Source organism: Symphalangus syndactylus, chromosome 18 (genome assembly GCF_028878055.3).
Source record: "Symphalangus syndactylus isolate Jambi chromosome 18, NHGRI_mSymSyn1-v2.1_pri, whole genome shotgun sequence".
NCBI lineage: Eukaryota > Metazoa > Chordata > Mammalia > Primates > Hylobatidae > Symphalangus > Symphalangus syndactylus.
This window is the reverse complement of record NC_072440.2, coordinates 110,903,249-110,922,092: the sequence shown is the minus strand read 5'-3', so window position 1 is coordinate 110,922,092 and position 18,844 is coordinate 110,903,249. Positions and strand designations below refer to the sequence as shown.

The window sequence follows — 18,844 nt, the reverse complement described above, 5'->3', positions numbered from 1 at the left end:
AACCTCTTCCCGTTTCCCTGGCATGGTCAATGCCAGGCACAGTCAGGCAGAGCCGGGCTTGGGGCCTCGTGGGACACTTCCTATCATTTCAGACAGAACTGTCTCCAGAGTCAGCCCTAAAATCAGTCCAGTCAACTTTTAAAATAGCTATAATTTGTTTCTTAATGCTGTGCAAGATGGGGTTGTGAGCCCTTAGGGTAAAAGCAGCAGTGTTTTAAATCCCTGGTAACCAGACCGTCCAACTCAGCTGAGCTCCTATAATTAAAGTGCATTTGTCTACAGCCTTGAGTCCCTCCTTCTGCTTGACAGCGTGCGTTTCCCTCACCCAAAATGACCAGGGCAGTGCTAGAGTAAGCATGCTGGCGGTCTGGGGGCGTCTGGGCTGGCTCCAGCCCTCCACCTGCTCTCTCTGCTTCCAAGGAGGAACTTTCACCTCCTCAGCTGAGGCTCTTCTCTGCTCGCTGTTCTTTCCACTCTAGGTCAACTTTGTGTAAAGATTCAATGAAGATGTCTTTTTGCTGGTCTGAACCTGAGGCTCAGAGGCCCTGACCTGCTGACCTATTTTCCTTTGAAGGAAAGCACTTGACCTCACATTTTTCTTGTGATTGTTTCTTTATTTCAAGGAGTTCTGGCCTAACACTGGTTTGTTGAGTCCATTCAGACAGCAGCTGAACCTGAAAATAGCACATGACAACACGAACAATTGTTCCTTGTAGTTTATTTTAGAATTTACAATATTTGAATTAATTTTTTTGAAGAAAAGCTTTCCCACCTTAACTGTGAAGGATAAACCAATGGGTTGTAAATTCATAAAATGTTTATAATTTTGCTTTATTTGGCATCTTGTCACTCATGTCAATGTAGGATGACATTTGTGAGTTTGGCGTCAATAGGTTTTCAATTATTTGTATATTGATAGGAACATCAATGTGATGAATGATATGAAAGAATTATGAAGATAAGTATTGAATATGAAATGCTTCTAAATAATTATTTAAAATGTTATTTCTGCAGTACCCATGTGCCCTCTTACTAGTCATTATTAAAAAATCAAATAGATTCTGTGGCTACAAATATTTAGATTGGGAGTTACCACGCTTATATTCACAGGATAATTAGCACTTTTACACCACACTGTACTGTTAACTCAGGACATTTGTGTATTATTTCTGGGGCAAAACTAGACCATGACATGGCAACAATGCCCATTCACCAAACTCTTGCACAGAAAGAGGTTCTGGACCTGGGAGGCCAACACAACTCATCTGCGGGACATGCTCCTTCGAAGCCTGTGTGTGCTCACGTTTCTTGATTGCCCACCTCTGCTTGCCGGAGAAAGACAAGCAATTATTTCCCAGGCTGAATCCATTCACCATCAACTATCTATTTTCAACGTTGAGAAAGGAGGTAAGCGGAAAAACAAATGCGTTTGACCATGAAAATATTTACTGCACTTACAAAATAAATGAGAAGACCATTATCTAATCTATATGGCCTAAATCTCTAGATGCAAAGATTTTTTTTTTTTTTCAATTAAAAAGGATAAACTAGAACACCCTCCTAGCTGCTAGAGATGGAAGGCATCCCTGCCCCATGCAGGCGGGTCACCTGCCCTGTCCAAGCGCACTCCAGGCCGGCGGGGCCTCCGGACGACATCCACATCCTCTTCTCACTCTCTGGATTAGCACCGACTTCCCTACTGTTCCATGTAATTAATAAGAAATGAGAGAGGACATTGATAAGAATAGAACCCGCAGTGGTGAGGGAGAAGGGGAGGCTGACCCTGGGTGGGCACCAGGCAGCCTGGGTCAGGGAGGGGTCCCGCCTGAGTCCTCAGCCTCCACGGATCCCAGGATGGAGCCTGGCCACACACGTAGGACCAAGAGCTGCTGGAGAGGCAGAACCACCGCAGGATTCACTCGTTCTTGGGGGCACATTGAAAAGCTAGCCTTGTCTCTAAATGGTAACTTCTCTTCTGAATCTACCACCAGGCCACTCCCCACACCACAGCAAATTATGATTCTGTATTCAGGGCGATCAGTGCAGACTCTCACAAGAGTGTCCTGGTGCTGTCCTGGTCCCCACGGGACCTGCTCCTTAGCTAGGAACAGGATTCCTGCGGGGCTGAGTTAAGGTTGATGGAGAGGAACAAAAGGATCAGTTTTTAAAAGTGGAAAAGGAATTGTTTGTTGTGGAAGACAAAATGCAGACTTGCCTTTGGCCTGATGAGGAAGAGAAGCGAGTGTCTCCACAGCTCCCAGGAAAACATCAAGAAACGAATTAGGTTTGAACTGAGAGCACCTCCAAGTCCTTGGTGTCATGGAGTTGCCTGGTACTTCCTGTGGCACCTCCACCGTGAAGGATTCAAGGATTATCTTCCATTGTCGGTGTGTTAACAATCAGACTGTGTTACAGAGGAAATATTACCTTCCATTGTCAGTATGTTAACAATCAGAATGTGTTACAAAGGAAGTGAGATGTGATTATCATCTTTAACAACCTGAAACCATCACAGTAATATGTAAACATTAACATGTTTCATGTAACATGCACTGAACTGCAACGCTGCTCTTTAATTACTAAAACTATGGAAAAATGTTTTCTGTCTTCCAAGAGGGAGAACTAAAAACCCGGCTTCCCTTCAGCTTTTATCTGTGCCACGGGAGGATGGGTCCACCCAAGTTTATCCCCCAGGCTGTGGAGTGGAAATAATGGCTCTGTTGTGACTGGCTGCCCAACAGCGTATCTGGAACTGTGAGTGGGGCACAGGCCACATTCCGACCCAGAAGGTCCAGTTGCGCTTTGGAGAAGGGCTCAGAGTTGTGAAATTAAACTGTTACCCAGACCACTTTTAAATAAAGTGTGCAGAAACGCCATCCATAATGGAAAAACAAGTTCCTTTTCTACAGAAACATTGCTGTTTTCAGGTGCTTAAGAGAAAAGCTGTGAAACAGTTAAAAGAGGCCACCACGGGCGATTTGGAAGGGACGATTATGAGAGGAGCCACCACGTCCAGCCACACAGCTCCGAGAAGGGCAGAAAGAGAGTCACACCTGCTCCCACGGAGCCCCAGCTTGTGCCTGGACCACGTTGCAGCCTCTCCCAAACCAGAGAAGCTGACGAGATCCTTGTCCTCCATCACCCAGACAAGAGCTAGATGGTAAAATTAGGACATAATTTTAAGCATATATACTGGATATCTATGCCTCATGAAGAAGGGTTATTCTCAAATCTGCAAATATTGAGTACAGTTGCAGTGCAATATCAATGGACCGAAAAGTCAATAATCATATACCTAAATCACTTCACTGTGAGGACCATTTTGAATTCTTTAAACAATAAACAGGACTTTTACATAGATATTTTTGCAGTGTTTGTATATGATGTTTTAACAGCAGTTTACGATACCATGCAAAATATTAATTTAGGTTATTCCCAAGACCCTATCCTAATAGAGGTAGACCGCTACTGCGCTCTCTTTCTTAAAAATCAAATTTGAACCAAAGGCTCTTACTGCTGCTCACAGAGTCGTTTGTTGCTTATTTTGTGAGGAATTAGGCAAAACCTCAATAGCCAAGACTGCGTGGCTTCTCCTGATGGATGAGCACATACCTATGATCACAGGTCTCTCCTACAAATGATGGATAATAGGTCCTTTTAAAGGCAGATGAGACTTACCTGAATCTAAGAGGCTGAAGTCACAGCCTTCACTTAACAGCTTTCAGAGAAGGTGCTTTGGCGCTGCCTAGGCAAGGTGGAATTCGTGTGGAGTGTGGGAAGAGGCTCTCCAGAGGCAGGTGCAGTGGGTGGAGCAGGGCAGGAGTGGCTTGGGCAGCTCCCTCTCTGGGACAGGCTTCCCAGATGGCTGTGGCTGCCATCTGCTTCTGGGGCTTGCCTCAGTGCCCCAGTGCTCACATCACGTTCTTTTCTGCTCGTGACAAGAATGGATACACATGCTTCACTTCTGGAATTGACAACCATGGGGTATTAGTCCATTCTCATACTGCTATGAAGAAATATCCAAGACTGGGTAATTTATAAAGAAAAAGAGGTTGAATGGACTCATAGTTCCACACGGCTGGGGAGGCCTCGCAATCATGGCAGAAGGTGAAGGAAGAGCAAAGGTACCTCTTACATGGTGGCAGGCAAGAGAGCGTGTGCAGAGGAACTGCCCTTTATAAAACCATCAGATCATGTGAGACTTAGTCACTGTCACAAGAACAGCATGGGAAAGACCTGCCCCCATGATTCAGTTACCTCCCACCAGGTCCCTCCCATGACACGTGGGAATTATGAGAGCTACAATTCAAGATGAGATTTGGGTGGGGACACAGCCAAACCATATCACGTGGGGAGCAGTGACTGAAGCATGATTTTGGCATGTTCTCTTTCCGGATAGTGTCTGGCAATTCTAATGCTAAAAGGATCCTGATGCCCAAAGTCTGTCCAGGTGGGTGTGGGCTCAGTTTCCTCACCGTGAACATGGAAGAGACAGAGAAACTGTTCCCTAAGATCCTATGAAGTTCTAATTTTCCCAAAACCTAGAGGAAACATGTGCTTTGACACTTTGGCATAAAATGCAGAAATTATATTTAGCTCCTGGATTTAATATAAAGAAAAAGATGTGGCCAAGAATCTTGAGGCTAGCGTGTGGGTGGGAAATAAACCTGTCAATGGTCAGATGGGATAGAAGTGTTCTTGAAACTTCTTCCCTGTTTTCTACAGCCCCTTTGCCTCTCCTGACATTCAGAGAAAAATATGTTCATTGTTTAAAAATAAAAGCTTTTAATGGAAATTCAACCTATGGCTTGCTAAAAAAAAAAAAAAAAAAATACTGTTCCCTGGTGGAATTTTTCTGGGAAGATAAAGATTTATTATAATGAAGTCTCTATAATTAAAGACTATCTTTTATAGAAGACATCCATTAAGTCTTTCTTTGCTGCAGCCTTTTTTATTTATGGAAGTAAGAGTTTGTAGAGGACATTTCATCTTTAACGTACCTTAGCAAACATTAAGTAATTTTTGCAGTAGTATTAAAAGGCGATATTTTTAATTTTTAATTTTACATTTTTTAAATTGGTTCATGAAAAACTAAAGTTTAGTGTTTCACATATAGCCATAGATGGGGTGGTATCAGTCAGGATTAAAGTTTTTGATTTTATCTGCACATTCGACTATGTCTTATATAATATAGGAAGAACTGGAACTTTTAGTGATTTTTTCTGAAGTTCTCCAAGCAGAAAAAGGAGCAATGCTCATAGGATGTTTTAAGGCTGTGTACAGGAAAATGCAAGAGAAGACCAGAGGGGGCCACTGTGGGCGACGTGGGACTGAGGACCATGGATGCTCATGCATCCTCAAGACATGTGGGGCAGCTATTGGAGGCTGGACTGTGGGGCAGGAGAGCTGAGTGGGCTGGAGGAGGCCAGTTTGCAAAGACTGAAGAGCGAGAAAGTAGAGACTGACAAATCATCACATGCTAAACATCGATTTAAACATTAAGTGAATGTCTGTTGATTTAACGAGGCTGTTAAATGTAGTAAGAGATGCTAATTAAATAAATGAGCTCTTGTTTATAAATCACTAATTAATTTTATTCCTTTACAGAATGTGCTCTGGAGATTTAAATTTTCCCAGCTTAAGGGATCTTCAGATGATGGGAAAACTCGAGTAAAGCTGCTGTTTCAGAATCTGGACACCAAACAGATTGAGACAAAGGTATGGGGCATGGGGCATGGGTTATTCTGCCACCCACCCACACATAAAGTAAGCTCAGATGGTCCACTTGTAAAAATCTCCACCCCTCCCATGCACACAAAAATAAGCCAATAGGTCCCGAAGCACGAATCCTTCTTAAAAATTAGGCAATAGATACGCCGAAAGAGACCGTCAAGGTCAAATATCCTTTATCTGAAATGCTTGGGACCAGAAGTGTTTGGGATTTCAGATTTTGGAATATTTGTGGATTAGGTACTGATTAAGCATCTGAAATCCAAAAATCCAAAAAACAAAATGTTCCAGTGAACATTTCCTTTGAGCATCATGCCAGCATTCGAGAAGTTTGGGATTCTGGAACATTAGCATCATGCCAGCATTTGAGAAGGTTGGGATTCTGGAACATTTAGCATCAGGCCAGCATTGGAGAAGGTTGAGATTCTGGAACATTTAGCATCAGTCCAGCATTCCAGAAGGTTGGGATTCTGGAACATTTAGCATCAGGCCAGCATTTGAGAAGGTTGGGATTCTGGAACATTTAGCATCAGGCCAGCATTTGAGAAGGTTGGGATTTTGGAACATTTAGCATCAGGCCAGCATTCGAGAAGTTTGGGATTTTGGAGCATTTCAGGGTTTGGATTTTCAGATTTGGGATGCTCAAGCTATACAGGATATTTCCTGTTAGAGAGACGTTTATATCCTAAAATGGTGACCATTGAAACAAAGTATTTGATTTTACTAAAATGTACAAGCTTCTTAGTAAATATCAGCAGGAAATCAATATTTTAAAATATACCACAAGTCAAAATTTAAAGGAAGGGTTTTACAAACTGTATTTTGTTTGCATACTGTATGTGATAAATTGACAATAATATTGAGAACAAACTTCTTTGTTAATTAAAGACCTTAGACCTTTTAAATTCATTGCCTAGAGGTGACATGTTACTATTGACAGGTGTTGACTTTTACCATATTTTGTGTATAAGTGTGTTGCCCACAAGCCAGTTTTAATATAAAGTTAATAAGACTAAAGATTAAATTTACTAAACTGAAAAATAAATTTTAAAAAATATGAGACTCATGAACACATATTGTGTGGAAACAGATTGTCAATACTTTGCAGACATTTTTTTTCTCTGATGGAATTAATCTGAGCAACACGTCACACATGGCATTTTTATATGTGAAAGTTTAGGTCAACTTTGGTCCTCTCTTCATTGATCTCAATGAAATGACATTTTATAGTTGCTTTTAAGTACAAAACGGAAATTGTATGGGATTGTTTGACATTTTTATGTTTTGGAAATTGACAAAAGCAAAACCTGAATGCAGATGGTACAGATGGTACAGATGCTGTGGCTCCTGGGGTGGGGGACAGTGATGAGGCAGCGGCACTCGTGCTGAGCGCAGGGACCTGAGCAGGCAAAGGCGCTGACCTCTCAGCAGGCTGCCCTGAGCTGCATCCCAGGGTCGTCAGCCACCAGCAAGGTGGGAATGCGGAGAGAGAGGCTTGACATCAGTTTCCGTGTGGTATTTCACTGGCATGGATGTGAATGGATCAGGGATGAAAATAGAACATTCTTCCTCTGGGTTGTTTATTTATGCAGCTGTTTGCCTCGGCGCCATCGCAGGGGAGGAGCACCGTAACCTTTTGCTGCCTTAATCTTGTGGAGCTCTGAGTCTCATACTGTGAGGGTGCAGGAGGTCTCTGGTGGCCATGAGGGTTTCACGCCTGCGGTGTCCCCGTGGCTTTCTGAGCCCTTGTCATCCCCGGGGCTCAGGCTTCAGGACCTCCAGCAGCTTCCATGGCATCTGAAACACCCTTTTGACAGTGTCTGTTGAGGTTAAACGTATTTGTGTTTTATTTGTTAATGATCAGTGAGCTCTTGATTATCTGTTAATAAAAGGAACATCAGTATCAGGTCACCTAAGACAGAGAGGCCTGAAATATGTTAGATTCACGTGGGACACAGGCTTTGAGACAGGCATCGCTGCCTTGTGATGCTTTGTTTGGATTGCACCTATTCCCATCGTGGGTTGGTGGAAAAGAGAACGCTCCAGGGAGTTACAGAGGCCATAGGGATGGATACTGGATTCGTAGGACTTGTAGTTTAAACAATTTTTGGGAATATTTTATGAAAAAAAAAAGTAAAACTGCAAATACAGCAACCTAGCTACTTAGAAATGAGTGTGGGGCACATAAATATGTCCCAACAAACCCAAACTAAAAAAAGTCCACCTCCATTTCCCCATGCTGGATCTCAGAGCCGCCCAAGGCCCCTCCATGGCATCCCTGGGATGAGAGGGAGGAACTTGGGTAGAGAGAGGCAGGGACCTCACAAAAGCAGTGACCCAAGGGCCCTGGGCACGTCACTTGGGCCCCTCAGCTCCCTGGGCTCTGTGCAGGCAAGGGTCTCACAGCTTACACAGGAAGAAGAGGGGACACAGAAGAGGATGACAGCATTCCCACCTTATGCCACAGAGTAGGCAACACATATGGATAACTGCAAACACTTAGTGCATGGGTGGCCATGGGCATTTTCAGAAGTCACCTTCACACACTGAGGTTCTGCATTTATCAACGTATGAGATATACTGAAAGTTAGAACATGGCGGCTGGGAAATGAAAACTCTAGAAGGTAATGCAGGACATAAAGAGTCCATGGGAATGAATTCTGAGTTGAAACTCAAAGCTATTGCAAATCTTGGATGTTAGCAATATGTTGTCTTAAGAAATAGGAACATTTTGTTATCTCAGTACATCAATTAACCAGGAGTGTCAGAGAAACAATATTCCTAGTAAGTTGATTTTCTAGTGAAATGAGTGGCAACCATGAAACAAGTTTCCTTTTAGTAGCTGTTGAAAATATTTCTGGAATATTCTACCAGGACACTGCCTTAGTAATTAGTGCATGATGGGAACACGAGTTTCTCCTGAAATCTAGGGAGGAGTTCTGGGGCTTGGGGAGCAGAGTGAAATATTCCTACCATCCATTATTTGCAAAAATCACATAGAATTGGCCGGGCATGGTGGCTCATGCCTGTAATCCCAGCACTTTGGGAGGCTGAGGCAGGTGAATCATGAGGTCAGGAGATCGAGACCATCCTGGCTAACACAGTGAAACTGTCTCTACTAAAAATACAAAAAATTAGCCGGGTGTGGTAGTGGGCACCTGTGGTCCCAGCTACTCAGGAGGCTGAGGCAGGAGAATGGTGTGAACCTGGGAGGCGGAGCTTGCAGTGAGCCGAGATCATTGCGCCACTGTACTCCAGTCTGGGCAACAGAGTGAGACTCCCATCTCAAAAAAAAAAAAAAGAAAAGAAAAGAAAAGAAAGAAAAAAATCATGTAGAATTCAAGACTGTAGGATGATTTCACAAGGATTCCAATGGCTGGAAATTTGAGGTTGCAGTAGTTTTTAAATAAAATATTTTTCTTCCTCTTTGACTGTTTTTTCCCTTAAAAAAAAAGAATGGAGAGGAAACAAATGTTACTGAATGAAGAATTTACTTCCATCCTGTGCTGTTTGATTATGTTATTCATGTGAATTATGTCAGATTATACAGACATAGCTTGGCGTGCACTGTACAGGGGAAGCTGTCCTTCCCCAATTCCCACGAAAGATACCCAGTGAGGCCCCGCCGTGTTTCTGTGTATATTGCTTATATTTTGCATATTTCTTTATAATTCCATTTTTGCCTCTAGGCTGAGCCTCCAAAGGGCAACTTTAGTTTAGCTTTTTTATATTCAGCATGAGGTTCAGCACATATGTACACTTAATAAATGTTTTAAATGAATAAATTAATGAAGAAGGAGCAAATTAGTGTTAAAGAAACTGCCGAATATACTCACAGGAGTTTCATCAGTTCTAAGGAGAAAATTGTTCCTACTATCATTAAAACGAGGTACCTTACTGACTCCATGCAGATGCATACAGAAGTTTCTGATATCCCCACATACATATCCATGAAGCAGAGGTTGTGCCTTGAAAGCAGGGCACATTTTACTGAAGAATCATTCTGGGAGAAACACTACCGTGTATTTCTCACTCCATAATGATCAGTGAGAGTAAACCCCACTGAAAATTACGCCTCTGCCATCTGTGAATCAGCCGTGTGTGCCAGCCGCAGACAGAGGAAGATGGGGCATGGGCACCTGCGTGTTTAGGACCACGGAGAGTGTGGCAGACCAGAAGGAATTTGGGGTGTTTCCGATACTGAGGCCTGGCTGCTGAGTTTTCTCGACAGGAGCACCGATCGATGCCCACAGCATTTATCACTGAAAAGACTGAATCGAGGGTGCTGAGAAAACTATTTCAGGAAGCCAGATGGTGCCAGGAGGGAGGGCCAGCCCCAGCAAAATGTCATCCAACAGAAAATTTCCCATCTCCCTGTGCGTAAACCAGGGGCTTCTAAATGTTCTCATGCAGATGGATATCAAAACGAAGAGCATAAACAATTAATATGATACATGTGAAGCACAACGCCCCCTTCCCTAATACAGATCTGAAATTATTTTTTAAAATCTCATCTCAAGAAAATGAAAACAAAAGCAAAGCCTTCTTTCTTCCTCCCTCCTTCCTTCCTTCCCTCCTTCCTTCCTTCCTTCCCTTCTTCCTTCCTTCCTTCCTTCCTTCCTTCCTTCCTTCCTTCCTTCCCTCCCTCCTTCCTTCCTTCCTTCCCTCCCTCCTTCCTTCCTTCCCTTCTTCCTTCCTTCCTTCCTTCCTTCCTTCCTTCCTTCCTTCCGTCCTTCCTTCCTTCTTTCCCTCCCTTCTTTCTCTTCTCTTTCCATTTTTTAAAATAATAACCTTTGATAGAAGGCTGGATAGTCAATTCATTCCAGAAAAATGAATTGGCTACTTTTAGGATGTTTGAACACAACATGTTTGTTTTGGTTTTAAGTACCTCAATAGCTGCATCTAGAAACACAGTATTCAAACTAACAAAAAAATATAGTTGAATCAAATCTTTTTTCTACGCAGTGGCAACAAGCAAGTGTATTATCATTCAGTAACTAAAGTGTTCAAAATGGTGCATTGAAGTTAAAGCATTCAGTCACAAAACTTCCCCTGCAGCAGGGGCAAGTCGGAATGAAGACTGCTCTCCAGAGGCAACCCTGGAGTGTCAGCAGCTAACTCCCCCAAAGCCAGAGACACGGGAATATTTAGGGCCCTAGGAGGGAAAATCCACATCCCCAGAAACAGGGTCAGGTGCGTCCTGGGACCTCATTTCCTAGAGAGGAACTGAGGTTGAAAGGGAATGGAGCTGGAGTTCCAATGCAGACCCCATAACACTTTAACTGTTTAAACCTGAGTTGGCCCCAGGAGAAATAATAAAAATTAATACGGCCTCCCTAGATGGTTTTGAAGACATCTGGTACCAGATTCAACTCCCTGAGTCTCTGACCACCTCTCTCTTTGTCTCTGTCTCTATCTCTCTCACTCTGTCTCTCTCTCTCTCTCCCTCCTTCTACTCTTCTGGTGCAGAGTCCTCAGAGGCTCCTTTCCTACTGGGGTACCTGGGTGATCTGTGGTCTTGGAGGCTCCTCCCTACTGCTTGGGGTTGATACAAGGGAACCTATCACGCCCCAATGATTTGGGGGCACTTTGCACGTGGGAACCTGGGAAGGGCCCCTGCCACTGAACGTCACTGAGCAGGGATTGTTTTCATGAATATCTCACCTTCCACCTTTTGAAAGAGGGCTCAGAGGAAGGCTCAGATCCAAGCAGGAAGTGCTGCCACTCAAGGCCATTTTGTTCATGGGGCACATTCACTTTGTAAAACTCGTGAGCCAACCCCTGACTTTTCTCAATAACCCTGTAAATTAGGCATGATCTACCCCAGGTCCACACATTTTAACAGATTAAGAAAATTTTGACCAAAAGAAACACTGTGCTGTGAGTCAGAGGCAGAGCCTACTTAGCTCCAGGCATCTGCCTCCTTTCTTAAGAGTGGACCTAAGGAGAGGTAGGAAGCGGAAAGGAGGTGGGCAGGGTTTGTCTCTCTGATCAGAATCTCTTTCATAGAGGAAAACACTTGGATTTCCAAGGACAGCCTCCAGTCGGCTTGGAGCTCAGTGGCTTTTATTGCAACAAGAAGTAGCAGAAGTGAAGCCCTGACCACAGCTGTTTCATCATGAAAATGGGTGGAAACACCAATAAAACTCTGAAGGACACATGGCTGAGACCCCCTGTAGGCTGGGACATGGCTCACAGTCATATGCCTGAGACCTCCCCCCACCCAATAGTGTGGGACATGGCTCACAGTCACATGGTTGAAACCCCCCAGTAGGCTGGGACATGGGTAACAGTCGCATTGCTGAGACCTCCCCCACCCAGGTAGTCAGGGACGTGGCTGACAGTCACATGGCTAAGACCCCCCAGTAGGCTGGTACATAGGTAACAGTCACATAGCTGAGACTCCCCAGTAGGCTGGTACATAGGTAACATCACATGGCTGACACCCCCCAGTAGTCTGGGACATGGCTCACAGTCACATGGCTGAGGGTCCCAGTAGGCTGAGAGTTGGCTAACAGTCACATGGCGGAGGATCCCCAGTATGGCTGAGTTGGGAAGGTGTTAGTGCCCAGTAGCTGAGTTGGGACAGTGTCGCAGAGTGGCAGAAATGAGCCTTCAGTCAAGTCTCTGATTTTCATGGCTGCTGTTGCTTACTGAATCATCTCTAGTCTTTGGACTGCCACGGTTTCAGTTTTCTCAGAAGTAAAACAATAAGAAATGCATAACGTTGATAATTTGAAGAGTAGAAATATAGTGCATGTAAGGATTTTAATAAAGAAGAAAATTTGTAAGCCAGAATGAAAAAAAGAGAACCTATTCTAATAGGAAGTCAACTAAAAATTTCATGAATAAAATTAAATTTAGGTTCTTCTTTAGAGACTTCTTGGAGCCAGGAAATAATTCAGAATTCAGCCTAACTTGTAGGCAAATAATAAAAATTCAAAAACAATGGTCAGCGCTAGAATCTAATAACAGGTGTGCAGTTGGAACATAAATTTTCTCTCTCCAGTCCCCTAATTTTACCAAAGATAAATCATAGTAGGCCCAATTTATTTTTAAAATAAGTTTTAATTTTATTTTATTAGGCCTGGTTATTTGTATAAAGTACAGCAAGAATAATGATTGGCCACATGGGTTCCTTCTAAGTTGGTTTCGCCAGAATATTTTCTTAGGGAATTTCAGATTAGACTTGTTAAATCCTCTTGAGGCTGGGAAGCCAAGCCAAGGATTTACCATCAGACTGTGCCGGTAGTATCTGTATGAATTGGGTGAATTCTTTCCTTTTCAAGTTCCCAAAATATCTTTAGCGTCCTAGGCCTGTTTGAAAGTGATGTTCTGTACTTGCTGCAAGGTCAGAAATCTTGTAAGGGAACCTCGTAAGCAAGTTACCGTGCCGGTTTTTCCAAGGTACTTCTTATTGGCCCTATAAACTCAATGTCAGTTCCTCAAAGCAAGTCTGGTTATATCTAAAAATATGCCATTTCATTATCAAAGCCTTGATGAAATTACCAGTGCCTCCAGTCAAGTCCTGTCACAAAAGAAAATAGACTCTTACTGAGCTTATGCAAATAACTCTTTCACCATAAAATAAGAATACCCATGAGTAGTTTCTGAATTCTGGAGAAATCAGGTAGAGGGAAAGGTAAATGTTTAAGTTTTGCTCCCAAAAGTATAGTTTACCCAATTGCTGTAAGCTGTAAATAGTTTAAAAGAAGAAAAGAAAGACTTTTTTACTCTGTAAACAAAATGTGATTCAGCAATGTTTCAAACAAAAAGTTATACAAGTTATTTCAGTCCTATATCAGTTCATGTATTTAGTTCTTTTTCTGTTTAATGTTGGGTTAGCAATCCTCATGAACACATCAGTTTTGGTTCTGGTTTTGTTTTAAAGTTCTGGAAGTTTTTAAATAGTCTAATAGGATGATCTCCAAAATTATTAGAAACCCTCATTTAAGTGTACTTGTGATCCTTTGTTCATTTTGTTAATAAGATTCAAAGCTTTTACTGTAGTTGATTTTATGCTTTTTTAGAAAAGTTACAGTAAAACAATAATTGCCTGTGGGTGACAAAAGACAGAATAGCCATGGTTAAAGACTCAGTTGGCAAATAAATTTGGTTATTTCTGTGACATACAGCAATTACATATAGTCAGAATTATCACTGATAACATATACCTAGGCATATCAGATTTTTTTTTTTTTTTGAGATGGAGTCTCACTCTGTCAGCCAGGCTGGAATGCAATAGTGTGATCTTGGCTCACTGCAACCTCCGCCTCCTGGGTTCAAGTGATTCTCCTGCCTCAGCCTCCTGAGTAGCTGGGATTACAGGCACCTGTGACCACGTCCCACTAATTTTGTATTTTTAGTAGAGATAGGGTTTCACCATGTTGGCAAGGATGGTCTTGATCTCCTGACCTCAGGTGATCCGCCCGCCTCAGCCTCCCAAAGTGCTGGGATTACAGGCATGAGCCACCACACCCAGCCGGCATATCAGATTTTTTAAAGAAATCTTATACAATTTTGGTACACATATTTATAATATATCCAAACAAATATAACAAATAAGTTAAAAACCACTTTTTATGTGATATTGTTTCTCTCATGATTTTTACATACCAAGTAAACGTATTATGTCTTTCTCAGACTTGCAGGGGACCTATTTGGACTTCCAGAGGTCTTAATGTTCAAAAATTATTTTAAGGTCGAAAAGACAATTTTAGATTTTGAAATTTTACTTTGGAAAGCCCATATCAAATATCTCAAAGGTTTAACACACTGGAACAAAACAGGAACACAAGTCACTGAGAAATAACAGTGATTCATTTAACTAAAGTGATAATCAAAAGATTTCAAAAGCAAAAACTATTACTCTTTGATAGAGAGGATGTGCAGTTTTCGAAACAATTAACAGACTTCATAAAGGAAGCATGAGGCCAACAGAATGTGTCACTCTCCCCTCCCACCCTTTTTGCAATCTACTCTGAAGGGAAATGAAAAATCTTTTACTATCTCCTATTAATATTACATGAAAATCTTGCTCAAAACAAAAAAAAATCACCTTTGCTTTGGCGTATTATTAATGCTGAAGCAAATTTTAATAAAATCTTATGAACAAATCCATTTAATGTCAATCAGCTTTGACACACAAGATAAAATTTTCATAAATATTTTATAACCTCTTACACATTTTTCCATTCTCTTTTCTCAGCTTTGTATATCTTTCACTTTATCTTTTTCTTTCTTCTTTTATTCTTTCCATTTAATGCAACCTTAGAATAACCTTTACATTAGGCAAAGCCACTTTCCTGTAATAAAATCACACCCCCAAGTCTTTCTTGAAAACTTCCTTACCAAAAATATATCTTACTTTTCTTATACTCTCTGTATATAGAATTGTTTCTCCTCTTATCTCTAGTTTTTGTTGCCGGAAATTAGTCAGAATTTTAACTCTTAGTAGCCTTAATTTATAGTGTAAACCTAAGAAGCAGTTTATATCTAAAAATATGCCATTTCATTATCAAAGCCTTGATAAAATTACCAGTGCCTCAGGTACCAACAGTTTATGAATACACATTTATAATCTTAGAAACATAGGCTTTCTAATGGAACAATGTTTCAATTTGGAACAGGATGTTTTTACTGACAGATCTAAATATCATTTGTTTCTCTGAAATAAGAAGGCAAAATATATAAGCTTAAACTCATATTTAATAATTGCTGTCTTAGTATTATATCTATTTGGAAATGATTCATATGTTCAATGAATATCATCGTTTAATTTAGCTTAGCAAAGCTTTAAGGGTAGAGTTACCAAAAACTTTGAGAAGCCTTTTTAAGTAAACATATTATAAAACAATTATTACTAAAAGTTCATTTATAAACTTTATCTCATTTATAGCTATTTATCTATTCATTCTAATTTTTTGGAAAATTTCATGAGACATTAGACAAATCCAGCCTTGTGTCAAGTTAAATTTTCTGTTAACCATTTTTATATTACTGTATGTTATGCAGGTATCATAAAAGCAAGAACCTTAAAGTTAAATACATGCATAATTTACTGATAACTCCAAAAACAGTTGTTTTTATTAAACAAACAATATTAAGCTAGTTTTATTTACCAAAATTCTTACTCAAATTACCTGAACTTGGAAAATATTTGGGTTTACCTATTTATGAACACTCATTTATCTTTAAGTTAGTTTGGTTCTGTATTAGTCTGTTCTTGCATTGCTCTAAAGAAATACCTGAGACTGAGTAATTTATAAAGAAAAGAGATTTACTTAGCTTATGCTTCTGCACGCTGTACAGGAAGGATGATGCTGGCATCTAGTCAGCTTCTGGGGAGGCCTCAGGAAACTTTTACTCATGGTGGAAGGTGAAGGGGGAGCCAGCACATCACACAGCCAGAGCAAGGGGGGTGAGGGATGCCATCCACCTTTAAACAACCCCATCTCGTGAGAACTGTATCATGAGAACAGCACTAGGGGGATGGTGCTGAACCATGAGAACCCACCCCATGATCCAGGCACCTCCCATCAGGCCCCACCTCCAGCACTGGGGATGACAATTCCATGTGAGATTTGGGTGGGGACGCAGATCCAAACCACGTCAGGTACCATGTAGGTAATATACAAACATGTGGATAGACACGTACACGCATGCAGATACAACATACGACATACTTGTACCTGTGTATGTGTCTAAATGTTTAAAAATTAAGGAATTTAATGAAAAAGAATAGAGCTTTACACCTGAGAAGAAGCTGTCCACCCACAACTCTGGGGCTCCGTGAGGAAAAAGGGTTCCTCTCCAAAAAAGAGTTTTGTGACACCAATTCTGGTTTCCTCAAGAGGTCTTAGGGCTGTTAGAAGATTTTTTAGGTCCTCTCTTGTGGTATTGAAGGGGGCAGGAGAAAGAAGGAACAGAAAGAACTAAATGAAGGACAGATCTTAGAGGAGACAGCTGGAGGAGTTCTTGTTTTCCAAAAAGTTAATAAAGTTTCACATTATCCTTGGCAAAAATCCCGTCAACTAGTGGAGAAGCACACAAAATGAGAGCATTCGTTAGCAGGGGTTTAAGAAAAGAGGGACTCTGTCACCAAGATGCTTTCATAGAAAGAACAGAAGCCTCAAAGCATGTGTGTATCCACACACACAAACACATACACCCACATGCACACACATACACATACATAGATACACATACAGACGCACACACACACATGCACACATGGATACACAGGCACACATGCATGCACGCACACATGCATGCACACATACATGCACAGATTCACACATGCATACATAAACATACGCACATACACAGACACATTTACACACCCACACGCTTAATACTAGATTTAATTAAGGTTACTTTTGACTACAGACTCTTAAAAAATCCTTTTATAAGGTATTAGCTGGGCAGTTAGCAAACATTCCTGATTGCTGTTTTTTTTCTTTTTTCTTTTTGGAATTTACAGAGTTTTAGAAGTGGGACATATTTGTTTATTAGAGGTCTAGGGTAATCATTTATTTAAAGCTGTTCATCTTTGGCTTAATAAAATGTTTCCTTTTTCTCTGAGTAAATGGTTTTATTTAGCTTAAGAGAGAAGGCTAAAAAACAACAACAACAAAAAATGTCTATCACATTCTAAATATAAACCAAAATTTTAAACCAAAGGTGTAGGTGCACAGATGACTCAAAATGAACACAAATAAATATGCTTGAGCCCAAATTAAGAAGTTCTCTCTGGCATTAACCAAGGTCTCCAAAGATGAAGCAAAACTCTCCACCTTTTCAAGATCCAGACACTTCCAGGGTTAGCTTGAGAAAGAAAGTTCTGCTAGCATCAGACGGGGTGCAGCCGTATCTGTCAGGTGAAATATTCCGGGGTCTCACTTCTCAGCTGCCTGTCTGCACACAATGGCCAGGTTAAAAGGAACAGCCAGGAAAACAGGAAAACAAAAGGTGTCCATGGGGGCAGTGCAGGGAAGAAAATATAATTGCTTTTCTTTCCTTCATGTGTTCTTAGTTTTAACACTTTCCTGAAAACGAAAGTTGATTAGCAAGAAGAAACCAGCAGAAGTTTATTGATGAGTGTTGTACCCATCGTGTTGGGGAGGCCTCAGAAGTTTTTCTCTCTCAAGACAGTTAGTTGCTTGGGGACTGTGCTTACATAGTATTTTCGCAAAGAACCACAAATCCTATATAGTGACAAAACAAAGAAAAGAGCATTTTCAGGCCTCCAAGAGGTGGGAAAATGTGGGAGGTGAATTTATGGGAAGAGTAAAATCTGCTCCTATGGCCTCTGGTGCCACTGCCTCTGAGCAGATAAATGAGTGTCGTGAGGGGCCTCTCTTGAGGTGGGAAAGGAGGAGAGGAGGCCAGGAAGCTGTATCTTTGTACGCTGCTGTTCTGCCGTCAAGCTAGTGGAAGATGGGGCAAGGTCCCTGGCATGTTCACTTTCTTCAGCTCAACAATTCTCAGTGTTTTCGAGAGGAATATTTTGGTTTTCTTCAGTAGAAAGGATTACACATGGGTCCCCTAAAAGGTCAAAAGCAATACAAATAATGTAAACAAATAATTCAAATTAATTCTTATACATACTTCTCTCCTAAGCTAAGTGCATCCTCTGAGGAGAGGAATTCTGTGGTGGTCTAAAGAATTTCCATGCTGTTTCAAATCTGATCTCACCTGGAATACTGCCTAGCTGATTCCCTGGATGAGACCATGGCAAAGACGTGATAATACGTACATTTCCAAGGGACTGGGAAAGGCCTGGGAAAGCCTGGCATTCCTTTTGTAATCTGTGCAGCAAGGTGGAGCAGGCAGTTTGACCATTCACAAGGATGTCTTGAGAAGTTAAAGGAAAACTCTCAAAAAAACAAAAAATTTAAATCTCATATTATCAGATTTCAGGTGGGACAGACAGAAAGTATGTTTTCCATTCAATTAGTCAGGTTCCACAACCTGCTTTTTTAAATTGTGCAAACATATTAATTTAAGAATTTCAAAAGACTTGCATTGTGACCATTGTTTTTCAGGGTCACCTTGAGTCACATGGGTCCATTTACATAGGTATTTGCAAGACAGAGCTCCATAAATCCAGCTG

General features: G+C 41.3%; 1 protein-coding gene across 7 annotated transcripts in view; it reads left to right on the top strand.

Annotated features, from left to right (window-relative positions):
- The window catches only part of SNTG2 (syntrophin gamma 2), a 400,470-nt gene that overhangs the window by 349,158 nt on the left and 32,468 nt on the right, over positions 1-18,844 (top strand). For 6 of the 7 annotated variants that reach the window (XM_063622870.1, XM_063622867.1, XM_063622865.1 and 3 more), the window contains one exon: positions 5,608-5,718. In XM_063622870.1, coding sequence (XP_063478940.1) covers positions 5,608-5,718 — 111 coding nt within the window. Of the gene's footprint in view, positions 1-5,607; positions 5,720-18,844 lie in introns of those variants that run through there. The other variant, XM_063622871.1, reaches the window with a different exon arrangement.